General features: G+C 37.0%; 1 protein-coding gene across 2 annotated transcripts; it reads left to right on the top strand.

Moving 5' to 3' along the window:
• The first annotated feature begins 2,375 nt into the window (after window positions 1–2,375).
• Window positions 2,376–17,971, top strand: LOC116262821 (DNA repair and recombination protein RAD54). 2 transcript variants are annotated; one of them, XM_031642328.2, is made up of 21 exons: window positions 2,376–2,700; window positions 3,094–3,474; window positions 3,580–3,666; window positions 3,809–4,049; window positions 4,163–4,288; window positions 4,400–4,456; window positions 4,552–4,638; window positions 6,262–6,357; window positions 6,794–6,844; window positions 8,460–8,534; window positions 8,612–8,698; window positions 10,372–10,460; window positions 10,565–10,697; window positions 12,281–12,400; window positions 12,482–12,595; window positions 12,692–12,775; window positions 12,896–12,973; window positions 13,062–13,120; window positions 15,486–15,690; window positions 15,788–15,886; window positions 17,398–17,971. In XM_031642328.2, the coding sequence occupies exons 1-21, from the start codon at window positions 2,444–2,446 to the stop codon at window positions 17,743–17,745; spliced, it is 2,874 nt and encodes a 957-aa protein (XP_031498188.1). In that variant the 5' UTR covers window positions 2,376–2,443; the 3' UTR covers window positions 17,746–17,971. The 2 variants fall into 2 exon arrangements, with proteins under 2 accessions (XP_031498188.1, XP_049935835.1); XM_050079878.1 differs by having other exon boundaries at window positions 2,378–2,700; window positions 3,094–3,249.
• Window positions 17,972–18,486: the final 515 nt, after the last annotated feature.

Here is an 18,486-nt window from a genome sequence, read left to right as displayed (position 1 = left end):
GAAGTTCGTGTGCCAAGGCCGCATAGGTCTGCGGATTAGTCAGTTTAATTTTGGCTCCGAAGGTCCTAAGTTCAAATCCCAGTACGGTCACACGCTTTTTTCACCTTTTTGGCTTGTATTGAAGCACTCTTTTAGAGGTATTTGATTTTTTTCAACCCTTGACTTTCTTGGCTTGTATTCAGGCACTCTTTTAGAGGGTATTTGATTTGAATCATTATAAAAACAAATTTTTACCTCAAGTTGGAATAGAAAGAAATGTTGAAGTTTTAGTTCCTCTTTTGTATTTGAGGGTCTGGAATTTTATTTATTCACTCATTTAGGGGGCATTTGATAGACTTGAATTATTCTAAAAACAAAATTCCACCTCAAACTGGAATTGAAATAAAAATTCCAATTTTAGTTTGTCTTTATTTGATAGTATGGAAGTTTGATTTCAGAATTGAACATGATATTTTTGATGAAACACGAATTAAATTCTAGAATAGATGAATTAAAATAATCATGACATGTGCACCCAAAAAAATATTAAAAAAGTTCTAAAATAGTGGAATCATACGTCCCACTCCTTACGATGAAATCACAATTCCATAATTGTGATTCAAAAATGAGCCTATAATTCAAGAATCAATAATTTTTATGCAATTCTCATTAGATAAAAAAATGATAATTTTAATTGTAGAATTCTGGCTTCATTAAACACCCCTTTATTCTTCCGTCGGGGAGACCTTGCCACATCTGGTGTATGCTCGTTACATTTACAAGGCCCAGCCACAACCTACTGTAGAAATAAAGTATGTATTCCCTAATATATACGCGTACATATATAAAGAGATAGAGAGAAAAAAATTGATAGGTTAGGTGGTAGAATTATAAGGAACCATCTCTACATTTGATATTTTTCATATTAGTGGATGGGAGAAAAAAGATGATAAAGAAGATAGAACATTTTGACATTAAATATTGATTCACAACTTTTTTTTTTACCTTTTTTCCATTTCCTCTCAACTGATATGGTTTCTTGCAAGTCCAACATACACACACAGGCATACATATAAAATCAATGCGCCGTATGACAGATTGATAGCTAAAATTCAAAAATTTATTGCTAAGGAACCGTCACAAATTAGTATTAGCCACAGCCACATATTACGGCACATTGACGGCTTTTGGAGGCTTTAATGATTTATGATCTCAATCATCTAGCAGATGGGAGGTGTGTTGTGTGTGTGTGTGGAATGAATGAGTGCTTTTAGTGACAATATATGGTCAAAACCATCAACCATGTGCACCATTGTGTGTGTGCGCGGAGTGATGGTACATTTATCATATGGCACTGCATCGTTTGACTTGGTTTGGCATTATTCAAGGGCGGAACCAAGATTTTTTTTTATCGTAGGGATCAAACTATAGTTTCAATATTTTAAAAGGGGTCAAAATAGAAATTTTCAAATTATATATATATATATTTTTTTATATATACATATAATTTTTTAAAGTTTTTAAAATCTAAGTGGAGGCCAAGGCCCCTGCACCCTCCTTGGAACCAATATCAGCATATCGCACCATATTAACTAAATATCTGTCGAGTTATTGGTAGGAAGCATGTTCTTATGGTATGGGCATCATGATGCAACTAACGATCCTGCCTGTCTCTACAAGTTTTTTTTTCAAATAATTTGAACATGCAAAACCCAAGTAGATTGGTTTTGTTGATATGTATAGCCTAATTGGTTGTGTTAGGAGTTTTTTTTTTTAAAGAGGTAGATCTCTAGTTTAATTATCCTGGGCACTATGTTTATATATTTTAAGTGGTATTGCGTGCAAATGTAAGTTGAGAAATACATCATTGCCATTGTTGATATATTTTAAGTGGTGTGACGTGACATATAAGTTGAAGGATACACTATTGCCATTGCTGCATAACCCAGGACTCAGATCTCCTTTACAAAACGGCGAGTTAACCTTAGAATGTCATCAAATTTTCTGAAATTTATGTGATGGAAATGCAAACACGATTACTTTTTTTTCCTTTGGAACAACATAATGCACCATATCTTCTGGATTTTGAAGATAATGCAGTATTTTTTTGAAACATTTTACACTTAGCTCATAAAGTTGGGGTCACTTAGGTTGGATTTGAGATCCGTAGTAAATCTTAGATCTGTGTATTTAAAATCAGAGCTCCCTCAATTCGACCTTAAATTTATGAGCATGTCTCTTAAAACACATTTTTTTTTATGTAACATGAAATTTAAGATTGAAGCTATCAATATCAAACACAACCGAGACTCATTTTACAATATTGATTTTTTTCCTTTTTTTTCGCTTGTTTTTTCTCTAAATTCGTATTAATCCATTTTTTTGTGATTCTGTCGAACGGAGATTTTTAAACGCATCAACGAAAGCGCGGGGCGGGAAAAGAGGAATCGCGCGCGAGACGTCCATGGCGGTGCGAGAAGATGACGATGGCCAATCTCCGGCCCATTCCGACGGCAGCGGCTGCTTCTACGACGACGATGATGAGGAAGAGTTCCGGCAAAGTGGAAGCGAGGAAGAGGAAGACGAAGGTGATGGCCGAGACGAAGAATTCCGGCCGGACGACGACGACGACAACGAGGATGGCGGTCGAGCAGCGTCTGGTGCCTTTTCGTCGTCATCTGATGCCGACCGGAAGAAGCAAAATGTCGACGCTCTCTTAAGGTTCTTGGCGGCCTTTATTTTCGTTCTTGTTCGTCTTCTGGGTTTAATGTTTTGGTTCGGAGATCGTTGGATCAATTCTCCTGACATTTTCGTGTAAAATACTGATTTTGCGACTTCGTTGTCCAAGTTACCGTTCGTTTAATTTTCGTGTTTAATTTCCTTGTCTCGTTCTGAACTCTGGTTGGGGTACTTTCTTGCTTTCTTGTCTTGATTTTCGTTTTGATTTGATCAATGGTCATTTTCTCATAAAATCAGATAGTTATTTGTAGTTTTGTCCAATGATATGTTCTACCCCGGATGCGTTTTATTTTGTGCCCAAGAATGGATTATATTAGCTAATTTTGATCCTAATATCCATTTTCTTTTCGTGGTGGATGCTGTTTTGGTTTTTAGAGGTAACCTGGTTGTGAGAAGGCAAGCTTTGCTGCCTAGGGTTTTATCAGTAGCCGAAGGGGCTGCAGTAGCAAGAAGACCGTTCAAGCCTCCTTGCAGAAATGGGTATAGTGATCAGAATGGGGAGCTTGGTCGCAGGCTATGTATTCGGAAGAGGTTCGTGCCATGGGGCTCTCCAAGGCCAGCTCTACTTGCAATAACCAACTGCTTGAACGTTCCGATTTTCCCAAAGAAGGAGGTTGTGGAGGAAACTCCGCCTCTGCCACCTGGCGTCGAGCCTTTGGTGCTTTGGCAGCCAGATGATTTGGACGTGCATGGGGAGAATTCCCCATCGATTGTGGTTGATCCACTACTTGTTCATTTTTTAAGGCCTCATCAAAGGTTAGCTTTTGAGTGCCCATGCTTGAAACTCTGGAAGATGTGGATGCCCCAGCAGGAGTTGTTCATGCCTACATTTTCACTATCTTTTTACTTTTTTGAATGCAGAGAAGGTGTTCAGTTTATGTTTGAGTGTGTTGCTGGCTTGTCAAAAGAACCTGATATCAATGGCTGCATTTTAGCAGATGATATGGGGTAAACTATTTCTTGTTCTTGTAACATCGTCAAGTGACAAAACTTACTTTCCGTTTGTAGCATTAATTGGAGAAGAGAGCTATTCATTGTTTCTAGCTTTTGATGCTTTGGTGCTTCCAGCTGACGGTCATGTCTCTTTTAGATTAGGGAAGACATTGCAGTCAATCACGTTGCTGTATACCCTTCTTCGCCAGGGGTTTGATGGGAAGCCATTGGCGAAGAGGGTAATGATTATCACTCCGACAAGCCTTGTCAGTAACTGGGAATCTGAAATAAAGAAGTGGCTCGACAAAAGAGTCCAAGTCATTGCTTTGTGTGAAGCCACGAGGGCAGATGTTGTTGTAGGCATTGACAATTATTTGGCACCTTGTAGCCATTATGAGGTAATGTACTTGACACTTGTAATGTACATGGCACATCACCGTAACTAAAAGTTCTTGTGTGATTTATGATCCTGCTGATATTGGGGAATATGTTTTTCTTTTTTTCTCTTTAGATATTGATAGTCTCATATGAGACATTTCGAATGCACTCATCAAGATTTGAGAAACCTGGATCTTGTGACCTTTTAATCTGTGATGAGGCTCATAGGTTGAAAAATGATCAAACTTTGACAAACAAGGTATAAACAGTTCTCATATGACAATTTATTTTTTTCTGGTAATTTTTTGGTTGTTTTCTTTGAAAACTATTTTTTAAGCTTATGAAAGAGATTCCATTGCTTTTCTATCAGGCATTAGCTTCCCTTTCATGCACAAGGCGTGTCCTTTTATCAGGGACACCAATGCAGGTGCATGCACTTCCATGCTTAATGCTAGAGTTTTTTGTTCACAAGAGATTTTATTCCTATTATAATGTTATTTACTGGCATTCTTGTATTGGCAGAATGACCTTGAAGAATTCTTTGCAATGGTTAACTTCACTAATCCTGGGATCTTGGGAGATGCATCATATTTTCGTCGATATTATGAGGTGATCATGTTCAAACATATCCTGTGAAATATTATAAGGTGATTATGGAAAAACATGTCTTGTGAAATTCAATGAACGCCAATTTTGAATGAATGTCAATCATGAAGAGCTCCAGTCATGCTTTTGCACTGTGAAGGGCTATTCTCAGCCTTACAAATCTCTTGTTCGCCTTGGTAGCTAATTGCAAATTATTGAGCTAATGCCCAAGAAAATTGCAAAAATATTTATCAACTTTATGTGTCAAAAGAAAGTATGAAAGTGGACTCATGAACATCATGCAGTTTGGTCTGCTTTTTGATTCATGTGAACAAGGATGTAAGCCTTTCATCCTTGAACATAAGTTACCTTTAACAGCATCCACAGCTTTCCATTGCCTCTTGGATGATAGATGCTGCTTCTCCTTCCTTTGTCTCTCGCTTCTCATGCTGATCAGGCAAAAAAGAAAAAGAGACTAAGCAGAGATTGGTCATGACCCCAAAATTTCCCTCATCCTCCTTCTCTCACGTTGTCAATTGCTCCCAAATATTCTCCACTGCCCCCTATGCCCCTTTGTTCCACCACCCAAACCAACTTCTCCTCTTTCTCCACCACCATTACTGCCACCATCTCTATTAGTGGGAAGCTATCGCCATTGTCTGCATCTTGATGGACCTTTATAATATTGTAAAGTGCATAATGTAATGTGTATTGATTGGAATAATAGTTAGATACATGATGTAATGTGAAAAGCCACACTTCTTTTTGCATGAAAAAACATGAAGGAATTACAAAAAAAAGAAAAAGAAAAAGAGGAAAAATGTCCCCCATGGAAAGCCTGAATTGCATAAAGGAAGGAGCATAGAGATGGGCAGATTTTGCAGCTCTCTTTTATGGAGAGGAACAATTGGTTTTAAGAACCCATTGGAATAAAAATTGCCCACCTTTTTGGCAGAACTATATTTCAGCATCAAATGGGAAAGAAGAACTTGTTCCATTCATTGTTCTCTCCTTTGTATGATATGCACGTGTGGATTCTATGCATAATAGCAGGAACGACAACATCCATTCTCTACCTTTCATTTTGCAATAAAAAGTTCGACCCTTCACAAGCCACCACGTGATTGTGAGAGGAGTATGTTTGTCATTCTGAAAAGGTAATTTCAGGTTCACCATTCCATTTTTCCATTGTAGGACAGGTTCTTAATTTTTCTTATCAAAGTTGTTTTTGTCATTTGGACAATTGAACACCCAGTTCAGTGTTCCAAACACATAAATTTCTTTGTGTATCATCTGATAGGGATATACTGTATCATATGATAGGGATGTAATCACTCAATATTTTATATTGCAAGATGCACCTGATAAAGGTAAGGTACATCTTTGAGTTGGTCTCAATGTCTGTCTTGCGCTTCTAAATATAATGAGTTGGTATTCATTCCATCAACTAAAGCGAGCAAAAGTGACGAAAAATAGACTGTTTTGCACATGTTTGGTGCTACTGCACCCACTTGGTCGACTTCAATTCTGCAAAGCATTTGGTTTGAACTTTGAATATTAAATAATTGTATTTGGTATCGATAATCCTCTTGCTATTTTTTGTGCTATTGGGTACTCCTACTTGACTTTTACTTTTATTGAGTTTAGGCACCAATTGTTGCTGGAAGGGAGCCTGGTGCAACAGCAGAAGAGAGACAATTGGGGCTAGAGAGATCTGCTGAACTTAGTATGAAAGTAAACCAAGTATGTTGTTTAGTGCATCATATTTCTCTTGTTAACTTTGATTGTATTCCAGCTGGTTTTCTTAGATATTTATGGTAGTTACTCAACCAAATATGTTGTTTTGGCATATAAACATGAATTGTGTGTTATCGAAAATTCAAAAGGGGTCTCACCACTGTTATAGGCAGACTAGGCATTTGGGTGGCAGCCTAGGTGGTTCAGACAAAGCCTTTTCCATTTCTTTTTGATTTTAACTATAAAATGTAATACTTTTGCTTAATGTTTTGGTTGACATGGGTTTGTCTCGAAGCTGTCACCTTCCCGGTTTGGATTACTTGGTGGATTGCCATTATGAAACAAAATCAAATTTCTGTTGTCTTACATGAAATATTGAAATTTGTCAACTTTTATGCACAATAAATTTTAAATATGAATGGCTTGCGGTCCCTCATTGCAGTTTATACTCAGAAGAACAAATGCCTTGTTATCAGAGCACCTACCACCAAAGGTATGCTAGTTCATGTTCTACCTGTTATGAGGTTTTCAACTACTCTAATTCTACTGCTTTGCAGAGTAAATAGCAGCTTGTCAAAAATTGATATGTATAACCTGAACTTGGCATGAAACTATATTGTGATTTTCCAGTGTAAGCATAATTTGGTTGCTAGTATCTGGTTCTATTCAAGAGCTTTATGGATATCCAAATGTGATAATTGGTAGTTAAAATATTGTTCCCCTTGATTTGGATGGTGTCAGTTTATTTTTATCACCTTATCTCAATGTTTTGTTTCTTCAGTAGCTAAGCATACTCTAGTCAAATATGTTTGATGAAGTTAAGTTTTGTTTTGGAAAGAGAATATTGGTATCATGAGTTGCTTTGAAGATTTCATTTTCCAGTTTTGGTGGCATGACCTCTCTACCAAAAGCAACACTGTTATCAAATGTTGTTATTAGGTTCTATGATAACCTCCAGGGCCTTCCCCCTCTCAGATGGTTGTGAAAATTTTAACCTGTGTGATTTAAATTCTATCTGTTGACAACTCCTGAAAGTTCTAAGAGTTGGAGTGACCTTGGGAAAAGGAAGCAATGAGCTTCCTTAAAATAGAAACTGTAAGCTAAGCTGCTTAGCCATGTGAACCATCATTGGTACTGTACTTCATTACTGGCTGTTTGGCCCTTGAAACTAGGATGTTTCTTTCTACTTTCTTTTTGGGTGCATGATGCTTTTCAATGCATCCTATTTCTTGAAGGTATGTGATTGGTTAACTAGCACCATTATTTATTGTGTTTCTGTTTGTTGTTGTTCTTTAAAGTTTTAAACTCCTTTTACTTGCCAGTGGCTCTGCTTTTCCCAACTGAGTCTTTTCATGGGTCTTAAACCTATTCCCTGCTCACTGCACTAGAAAACTGATATTCACTAACTCGATTTATTGAAACTGAGTTTTTCCCTGTCACCTTGATCCACATAAAAACCTTGTTTCTCACCAACTTTGGGAGATAACTTATGTCATTTCCAGCCTTAAATTGGTGGTAAGGCCATAGACATGAACCCCTAGTCAAAATTAATTGTTCAATATTCATCCTTAATGAAGGTGGAAAAATGATAGTAAATAGGTTGAGTAGCTTTTCTTAGTCATCACCGTATACATTTCTTATAGCCAAATCAGTTTCAGGGTATTTCTCAAGAAAATTATAAACATTATGTGGACTTCTGCATTTTATTAGATTTGCTGTATGATTTAATTCAGTGGATCCTGTTAGCTAAGATTTAGTCAGAAACCTGTTTATGTTGGTGGTTTCAAACACCTTAATTTTCTCCTAGTAAACTGCCAGAGTAGGAAAATGTTGGCACTAGTAGTTCTTGAAGCTAAAGCATTTAGCATGTACAGCTGCCAACTTGTAGAAAGCAAAAAAATTTAAAATTTCGATGTTCACTTGTACACAGCAAAAAATGTGTTAGTTTGATGTTCATTTGGTCAGGCTATTGTAACTTAAAGGTAGATAGTTCACAATCTTTTCTTCCTGAAATCGACAAACTTCACTGACCTTTAATCTTTTAATTTTCTGAGTTTTATATATATTTGCCACTGATTTGTGGAACTGCCATTTTTTTAACCCTGCAGATAGTAGAGGTGGTTTGTTGCAAACTGACTCCTCTTCAAGTTGCTCTCTACAACCATTTTATACAGTCAAAAAATGTAGGTGCTATTTCTTTCAATAGTTGTTCTCTTCTTGTGATGCTAATAAATATCTTATGCTTTACCAACTGGCACAGGTTAAAAGAGCCATTGTTGAAGATGTGAAACAATCCAAAATCTTGGCATACATTACAGCTCTTAAAAAGCTGTGCAATCATCCGAAGGTAGGGTTTTATGGGAGGTGTTTCTTGTTCTTTTTATGTGAGCATAGCGAGCTGGGAAAAAGGATTCTTGAATAAACTGTTCTCACCTATCATGCAAGACAGTATACTGTCTATTCTGTGTGTTTCCTAAAAGGAAAGTTTTGTAAAATTGCTGCTTCAATCAGTTACAAAACTGGAGTTGCAGAATTTATTTGTGCTTACAGTCCTACAGATATATCTTCTGATGTTTGCAAAAGTTAAGTGCTAGAATGTGCTTTTCATGCTCCAAAAAGTCCCACCTCATTAATAATTTGCAACGGTGAGAAGAGAAATAGAAAGAAGCCATCAACTTGTTTAAATTCAAGTTTCAATGTTCACAAAAAAGTAAACAGTCTTTCTTCCTCAAATTATGCTTTTCTTATCTCGTTAAGTGACAAGGTTCCTCCATTTCATTTTAAGTGGATTCATTTCATTCCATACCAAATGTATTTCTATGGAAACATTTCATTCCATATTGAATGTAATTCTATAAAATAGGCTTTGACCTAAGTCACATGGGTACTTCAGTAAGGTCCACGTCCCCGTGTCGCCGTACTCGTACCCAAAATGGGTACTTTGACACTTGGGTACCTATAGATTCAAACTGCTTAATTTAACTTTGATTTAATTTTTTTCACCTTACTTTTTATTCTATTATTTGGATGTGAAAATTCACTTGATGTTCATATTTGACTAGGGGGCTGCTTCGTTGTCCATATGTTTAAAGTTTTTCATATGTTTCTTAAACACACTGCTGCAAGAGCCGTTGATATATATTTTCTATGTTATTTATTTGTTTATGTTGATGTATATTCTTTATTTTGATATAAGTATTTTTTATTATTTATATATATATACGGCCGTACCCCCGCACCCAAGTTTTTTGAAAATGGTCAGTACCCGTACCCGCACCGTCACCTGTACCCGTACCTATGTGTCATAGGCTTTGACTCATTTATCTCTTTTTTGATATTTTTAACTTTTTTGGAGATAGTATTTATGAGTCACATTTTTCTAAAGTAACATGACCTTTTAGGCTTTTAGATATTCCCAAGTCTACTGTGTTTCTTATAATCAAGAAGATTGGAGACAATCTGTGGTTCAACTTTACTAACGTTCAGCCTAATATCTTAGCATTTTTTATTGCTCGATCACCAAGCTTTTACATGGTCATCTAAAGCTTCTTTGTCTTTTTTCTTCATCAAGGGTTTCTTTGACTCTCTTATCGACCTCAACTAATTTTAGTTTTGGTTTAAGAATTATAGCTCTTATGTATCGCCGTAGACCCTGACCTTTGATATAGGTCTCCAAAGTCTTTTTCTTAGGTTGTGGTGGTGATCAAACCATACGTCTGTTCTTATACTTGATGACATTGTGAATATAGCATAGAACGAACTATGAAACCATCATTTGTTCTTCAATTACCATGTAGGACCACTTTTGTGTTCTTTTAAGTAGTGTTGTAGGTGGTCCACACCACCCATCACTAGCATTTGAGAAAATGCTATGAACTTTAACGTCCTGCTTATTTGCATGCACATGCCATTGTATAGTTTGTTGGGCTTGCTTATCATTTAGATCCACTCCATATATATAATGCTTCAATTGCTATAGATATATAATGCCTCATTTGCTATTTTTAATGTACCATGTAGCTCATTTTTGATGCTATTCGGAGTGGGGGTTCAGGTTCTGGGTTTGAGGACTGTTTGCATCTTTTCCCACCTGAGTTATTCTCTGGGAGGTTGGTAATGATAGCAATACCTTTTGGTTTACGTCAGATTATGTGAATTCGAACAATGTTTTTGTCAGGCAATTTTGGTCATTACTTTTTAGTCTTTTGTATAGATCTGGATCATGGACTGGTGGAGGTGGTATCTGGGTAGAATTGTCTGGAAAAATGCATGTCTTGGCAAGGTTGCTGGCACATCTTCGACAGAGAACAGATGACCGAGTTGTTCTTGTTTCAAACTACACCCAAGTGAGTTGCACAAGCACATCCTTTATTTGTATTTCTTTGTGGATGCTTTTAGGCGTGCTTCTTAAACCAAAATTTGGAACCTTTTACGTTGGATGTATTACTGTTATTATTTATTATTACAATTTACCAATATTACTACAAATCATTTGGACTTGTCCTGGGAATTTCTTATTTTTGGACTTCTTTCTTTGCTGATCAAAATTGGGGCATTACTATTCGCTTGCACTTACCTGTTTGGGAGCATCTAATATCCTTTTTAAGTACGTTGTTGAAGGTATGAAGTCAATCATAAATGGGGAAGGTGTATAGAATGATTTGAGAAGAACACTTGTGCCAGGCATCAAGTGCCCATGAACCACATAGTGCAGAGCTCGTTTCTGTTCTTCACTTGTTCAGTGTATGCATGCATAATAACCTAATGCAATTTTGATAATTAGAATCAGGTTAATATTCAATTAGAGTATGCTTGAATGTGTACAGAAGTAAACTCCAATATACATTGACCTAATCTAGCCTGGATAACTGAGTCTGATTTTGTTCCATTGGCACAAATATCTTTCTCGAATTTTTATTAGCGAAGTTTTTTCTGGAAGGTTCTTTGTAAAGTTTTGATTTTTGTGTAAAAATCTCTGCAATTCAGGAAGTAAAGAATGTGTAAATAAAAACTGGAAAAAAAAAGAAATTAAGGAGCTTTTTTGTACTAATTTTCTTCCAAAAAATATTGAAATGGATTCCTAATAGGTTTTAAATTTTAGAGAATGCGAGCCACACATTTATGGATTTTCTCAGAAGCCCTGTTGCGTGGATACTCAGGGCACCTTACCTATGTTGAGATGGCTGGGGATGGGTGTGAGTACAAAGAGGCTATGACTGAAAGTTTTGCATAGAAGTCAGATTAGTACTTGCACCTGTGCCAGCAACTGCAAGTGCAACACAAATGCATCAGCTTCCCTAAGTAGGCTGTTTTAGGATCTTCTTTAATAGATCTGGTTCTTGTAATGTCCCTTCTCTCTCTTTCTTTCTTTCTCTCTCTCTCTCTCTCTCTCTCTCTCTCTCTCTCTCTCTCTCTTCCAATTTTCTCTTTTGGTTGTAAATTGGGGAGGTGAAACTCATAAAAAATAATCATATGAGAAGAAACTGCTGTTGATTTTTGTGGAAGATGCATCATGTTGTCTGGCTTTAAAAGATATATGCTTATCTGAATCCTAATATGCAGCATGGTCTTAGCCTCGCAAACCACAAATTATCTAGCACGTAAGGTGGATAACAGTTAGAAACAGTAGCTTATTTGATGATGAACCATCTAGAGTTTGTAGCTAATGACAAGTTTGCTTTTTCAGTATAATTCACATTTAGGCTCATGTTAACATTATTAACAAGCTTAAGATTAGTTTAAAATTTAAATTACTAATTTACTATATGGAAGATTGTTTTGTTTCTTGTATAACCTTCTTTCCTCTTTTTGAGATTTTTGCCCTGCGATTTGGTATTAGGAAAGTCAAAGCAAAATTTCCATTGATGGAATTTTATACTTTATACTTGACATGCTCATCCTTTTTACATTTCTAACTTTCTACTTCTAGACGTTGGATCTTTTCGCTCAGTTGTGTCGTGAAAGAAGATATCCTTTCCTAAGGCTTGATGGGTCCACTTCAATAAGCAAAAGGCAAAAGCTCGTCAACCGATTTAATGACATATCAAAGGTTTTTAATATCAATAACTGATGCTTATTATTGAGTATTTGCATCCTTCATGGTGTGAGATATGTGCCTTTGATATTGTAGGATGAGTTTGTGTTTCTCTTAAGCAGCAAGGCTGGTGGATGTGGACTTAATTTGATAGGTGGAAATCGTTTGGTTCTTTTTGATCCAGATTGGAATCCTGCCAATGACAAACAGGTATCTGATTCTGATTCAACAACCTTTCTTCATTTTCCCCAAAAGTTCACTGTCTTGCCATCATGGTTTTGCTTTCCTCTTTCCTCAAATTCTTAGGCAGCTGCAAGGGTTTGGAGAGATGGACAGAAGAAGCGAGTGTACATATACAGGTTCCTAACAGCAGGAACTATTGAGGAAAAGGTTTGTTACAATTTTTAAATATGACAAGCTTTGGTGTTTGATTAGGACTGGTTAATAGCTCATGATTTTAGTTGCATGTTTAACAATAAAACATGACCTAGTGGCTTTTTTTTTATGCAGGTCTATCAACGTCAAATGTCGAAAGAAGGCCTTCAGAAAGTAATTCAACAAGAGCAATTGGAAAACCTTGGACTGCAGGTATTTCATGTCATTGAGTTGTATAAAACCTTAATTCTGTGAATAATTTTGTAACTTTGATCCTGATATTGGAGGTGAGATATTGCAGGCAAATCTTATTTCTACAGAAGACTTGAGGGATCTTTTCACCTTGCATGCTAACATAAGGTAATGTACTCCTAGTTTCTAATGTTCTTGAAAAAAGCATGTCATTTGGAAAACCTATAAACAGTATAAACAATTTAATCATTCATAAATAAATATTTTTAATAGTAAGCCATTGAATTTATCTGGAGGATGTGGTCTACTCAGAGAGTCGAGGATGGGGTATGAATGAACAATATTGTCTAAAATACTGCCTTCAGCACCAGGAATAAGGCTCAAGCTGAAACATAAATTTCACACATATCATGGAGGTTATGGCAAGAAAGATGGTTAAGAAAGTCAATGTCTTTTGAAAAGCTGGGTGTCAAGGGGGACTTAGGTTTTCTCAGAAAGTAGGGCACAAAGAGATTGGGCAAAGCAGGGTCTTGAGGGGGACCCAAGTTTTTTCTGAAAGTAGGGAACAAAGAAACATTGGGCATGCATATAATATGCTTGTACATCTGGTGCTCAAATTGCTCATATTTACATGCTTATGGTGTGTTTCATATAAGGAAGTTTTTAGTTGTAGGTGTAGGATCAGAAGTGCAATGAAGCTTAATGATGTAGCTCTAATCTAACTTCAGAAAACGAAATGAATAATGAATAAATGAAATAATGTGTGGTTATGAATGAGTGGTGCAACAAAAACGGGAAAAAACAATTATTAAATACTCTAAATTTGAAGTTCATACAACAGGAAAATAAGCTAATAGTACGACTGTACAAGAAACTTATTTATTCATACTATTTAATTTGAATAAAGCATACATGAAAAATACATTAAATCATATAAGTTAGAGATACTTGCAAAGACTGAAGAAGTGTGGAGGGCAAATTGTTACAACAGGAATGAGACAAAAGCAGATGAATAATAATGGCTGAAAGAAGAAGAAACATAAAAAAACAAAAGAAAGAAATAAAGGAAGAAAAAGAAAAGGAGAAGCTGGAAGTGGATGAGAAAGGATAAGAGAGAGAGCACTTGAAATAAGTTGAAGAGGTCGTTGGGCTTGCTGGATGGCCAGGCAAGAGTGCTAAGGGTGAAACTATGCTAGTGCTATTAGGGGCATGTCAAAAGTGGAGGGAACAAAGTATGTGTGGAGAATGTGAAAAATGAAAATACTATGGTAGTAGGTCTAATCTTCTTTGAAACATTATGAAATTCAATTTACAATGGTTTATAATCTGTGAATACAGCAATGTGTGAAGGGGCGCCCAAAAAATCATGCTGAACTTAATTTTTGCACATAAATCTATACAGTTAAAAGCGCAAGGCAGACTTAGGTGGGAGATCCCATGAAGAGCTTAGGCGGGGACTAGGTGGCACCTAGACAAGGCCTAGGCAGTTCCACTTAATAGAGAAAGGGGGAAACATGGGGAGGGGAAAAGAAAAAAAGAGTAAGGAGGTTCTGAAAAGCTTCACCTCGATCAGTATATCAGAAGAGAGAGAAAGAAAAATTTTTAGGGTTCCAAACAAAAAAGAAAAACTCTTGTTTGGACTGACTCAGGCTAGCATTTAGCCTTTTAGGTACTGTCTGGTGCCTTGGCAGGTGTGAGACTGGGTTTCATAGTACCTAGTCTGGTTTTCAGTCACCCAACCCATATTGGGTGCTTTATGACTACCCAGTCTTCCCTCTATTCATCTAAGAAAAGGTTTTTCTTAGCTCTTAATATGCTAGGTTAGGTCATACGCCTTCTCAGGGGCTCCTATAAGGATAAAAACATTATTTTGTGTACAGAAAAACCCGATACATTTTGTCTCTATCCATCTCCTGCTACCCTCCTTTTCTCTCTGAAGAGTCTAGCCCCAAGTACAATTGCACTCACCAGCCAGGGATTTGAGGTGTGTTAACACAAATATTACATAGTGGGAGTTATAATATCTTCAAATGTTAAAATTATTTGAAAACTGGTACTTTTGATGGTCTAATTAGTGATTCAGTCTGGGATCCAATCTGTTCAATTTGAAGAAAAGGTCCAAAACACACTAATTATATAGGGTCCTGGCCGGCCGATCTATGGGTTATGGGGTCGTGGCAGATGCTACAGGCTCATGAATGGGCCAGCCTGCCTGTTGCCAGGCCTACATGGGAGCCTAGACACACTTTAGGTATGTGGGAATGGAGCAAAAGAGAGAAAATTGGTCATATCTGACCCCTATCGTGGAAAGCACAAAATAGTAAATAACTCCCACCAATCATGAATTGGCAGTTTGTTAACTTTTTTGAGGTCATATCTATGTAAGTCAAAGACTCGAGTATACCAATGGAGATGTGGCGGTGTATGTATGTTGGTATAAAAGTGAGGCAGTAAAACTGTTAAACTAGGGTTGATTTTAGCTGAATCTATATTCCCAGATGAAATATCATATCTTATGTTTCTCTTTCTACAGGTCGGAAATTCATGAAAATATGAACTGCGCACGCTGCAATACCAACAATATGCAAGTCGAAGATGGCATAAAAAGTCTGACACAGTATGTATTTGAAAGAAGGGTGGCAGAAGATGTATGTCACACTGATCAGCCGGATGCTGATATTGGTGGATTTGCAAAGATTGCTGGATGCCTTGAAGAGTTGAAAAATTCAGAGAAGCAAGTGGGTCATATTTGATAGTTTTTTTTTTTTCAAACTAAATTTCCTTGCTCCCAGGATAGTTGTTCTAATTCTGTTACTTGTAATCCTTTCTTTCCAGCTGGGAAGACCACTTGAGGAGGACTTAGCAAGCTGGGGGCATCATTCCTCTTCAACTACTGTTCCTGACGTGATTCTTCAAGCTTCAGCTGGTGAAGAGGTACCTTTTGGGTTTCATTCTTTTTCTAGTTTTGCTTTTTTCTTTTTTCATTGCTTTGGTTGCCAGCTTTTATAGGAATCATTCTTATCTAAATTAAAGACAGTCAATTCTTGTCAACCTAGTGCTGCAGCCAGTGTTTTCATTTAATGCAGACAAAAAGTGGACTCCATAAGCTATTCTTTATCTCGTTGTCCACTTGCATTCTTTCTGACATTCTACCATAGTTGTACTTGTCAGTATTGACAATTTCCTGAAAAGCTTGACTATCTTAACATTCTTGTTTGATTTAAATCAATTCTTGCTGTCATGTGAACACAGGATTGTTGTTGTCTAAGGGCAAAATTAGTTCACATGATTGTTGGGAAGAATCTGAAGATGCTTTTGATAGATGGTCAAGCCCGTTATATTATTTTGATGCTTTCTACATTACTTCAACCACTCGATACCTAATAGCAAACAGTTGCTGTTATCTCTGTCTTTTGAACTGTGAACTGAGCTGCTAAAACAGGGACCAAGGGGAAGACAACATACGTTTTTTCTTTTCATTGGACTGGATATCTATCTTTTTCAAATGCCTACACAATTCAGGTACGGGAAAAAGTTGGAGGAGTTGAAGAAGCAAGAAAATTTGAACAGGGAGAGGTGCAAAAACTTTTCAATTTCCTCTCTCTCTCTCACTCTGGGATGGGATTCCAAATAGAGCTCGCTCCTCCTTCTTGTCCCTTTTTAAAGGAGGTGGGACGAATGTCCCACCTTCTTTCCCATTTTTCTTTGTAACCTAATTTCTTGACTGTTTTGGGAATCTAGATTCTTATTTTGTTTAGGAAACTTGGCCCCCTAATTGTTTTTAGGAACCTACCTTCCTAATTTCAATTGTGGCCCCTCCTGTTTCCTTTTTCTGTAGCAATTCTTTTTTGGCAAAAACAATTTACTAGAACATGTTTTCATCAAATAAACTATTCTTCAAGTCTTATTAACTGACCAATTTCAATTTAGATCAACTAGCATGGATCAATTCATAAACTGCTGTAGACAATTTAGATCAACTAGCATGGTTTCTGTATATGAATTCTTCTCAGCCAGATTCTCTATTATCTCACCAAGACAGCTGATCATACCATTCGCCCTTAAACTTGCTTCTTGGCATTCTTTTGATAATCCACTTTCAGCTACTACCTGTATCTGCCATTCCTTTTTGCTTGGTCTCATGTTCAATTCTTTTTCTGTTTCAATACTAAATGTCAAGGCACTAGCTGTACAAGAAAATCTTTCGGCAGATATTGCTGTAAGTGATTTATGTTGACAATGTTTAATATCTGTTCTCCCCTAACAATAGCGTTCCTTTCCTGAGCATATTTAACGTGTAAAGGCTATATTCATGCATCTTTTCTAGTTATTCACATGATTACTTGTTTTGAAGTTTATTACGCTCTCTTTTCACCACATTATGCAGACTGGTTGACCACCAGCATGTTGCATCACGTTTGCAATCGTTTGTCCTGTACCTGCAGGTCACATTTGTCTTTACCAATCAAGTTGATGGAAAGCTGGTTCCAGTTGAGCCAATGGAAAGAAAGTCACCCGTTTCAGATACCATCCTGATGAAACCCCTTAACCCTAGTTCTGCACTTTCATCACATAAAGTTAGTGCCTCATCCCATTTGATTGAAGATTCGACCATCTGGAGAACAAGCGGTGCCTTTCCTCCTTTGCAGAAGCTGCCAAAATTTCCTATGACAGCAAAGCACACTAATACTAGTGTAAATTCTGTAAGCAAAGAAAGCATCTCGCATAAAATCCAGCTACCTGTCAAAAGGATATCTGCTGAAATTGATGATGACGATGATGATTTTGTTTAGACCTCGTGCATTTCCTTTTTGTACAGATAGGCAATTCCACCAAGCGAGATATGGCCTTCAAATCTCGTTGTTTATTCTTTGAGTCAGGGCCGAGTTGCTAAATGATGATGATGTGACCTACGCTGACCATTTTAGCAGTGTTGTCTGTATTGTTATCAGCACTGTATTGGTCCACATGGATCGTCTTGTATCGGCCTATTTTATTATTTAATTTAAAAAATAACTTACATGCATACAAATTCTACGATGCTAAATCTTTTTGCAATTCGAATAGAACACTTTCTCAGTTGCATAGGAAAATTTCGCATCTGGTTAAAAAGGAAAATTATGATGTCTGATGAAGTTTTTCTTCCTGATTCTAAAAAAAAGCACTTGGATGTTTTTGATATACCTTTGACAATTTCACATTTGCGTCTACCGCAACATATAACTAATATACTGTCAGTATAGATGCGTATTATAAAACCTTTATAGGCATCCTGTTTTCTGCCATTTGCTAATTGTTATTAATAGAACGCTTAAAGAGAAGGCCATAAAGGTGCTTGCAGAGGCCAGTAGGACGATCTGGATGAAGTAGCTTAGCAAGTCGGTCGGAACTAGTGGGAAGAATTTAGAATGTCTATCGAATCTGACCCATTTGCATGGTCCGGACCATAGAAGGTTAGGACTGGTCTGGCCTGATTCGAAATCTGGCATGGATGGGCCAGGAGCCTGTGCCCGTTGCCCAGCCCTGGCTCGATT

The sequence above is a fragment of the Nymphaea colorata genome, chromosome 10 (assembly GCF_008831285.2).
Source record: "Nymphaea colorata isolate Beijing-Zhang1983 chromosome 10, ASM883128v2, whole genome shotgun sequence".
Lineage (NCBI taxonomy): Eukaryota > Viridiplantae > Streptophyta > Magnoliopsida > Nymphaeales > Nymphaeaceae > Nymphaea > Nymphaea colorata.
Note: the sequence above shows the minus strand (reverse complement) of the source record. Positions and strands in the feature narration are given on the sequence as shown.

What these genes read in the sequence shown, in the direction of transcription:
- LOC116262821 (XM_031642328.2), top strand. Translation starts at nt 2,444, where the DNA reads ATGGCGGTGCGAGAAGATGACGATGGCCAATCTCCGGCCCATTCCGAC. An exon ending in ATCCTGCCAATGACAAACAG is followed by an intron (nt 12,596 to 12,691) that starts GTATCTGATTCT and finishes TCAAATTCTTAG; the next exon opens with GCAGCTGCAAGGGTTTGGAG. An exon ending in CAGGAACTATTGAGGAAAAG is followed by an intron (nt 12,776 to 12,895) that starts GTTTGTTACAAT and finishes TTTTTTATGCAG; the next exon opens with GTCTATCAACGTCAAATGTC.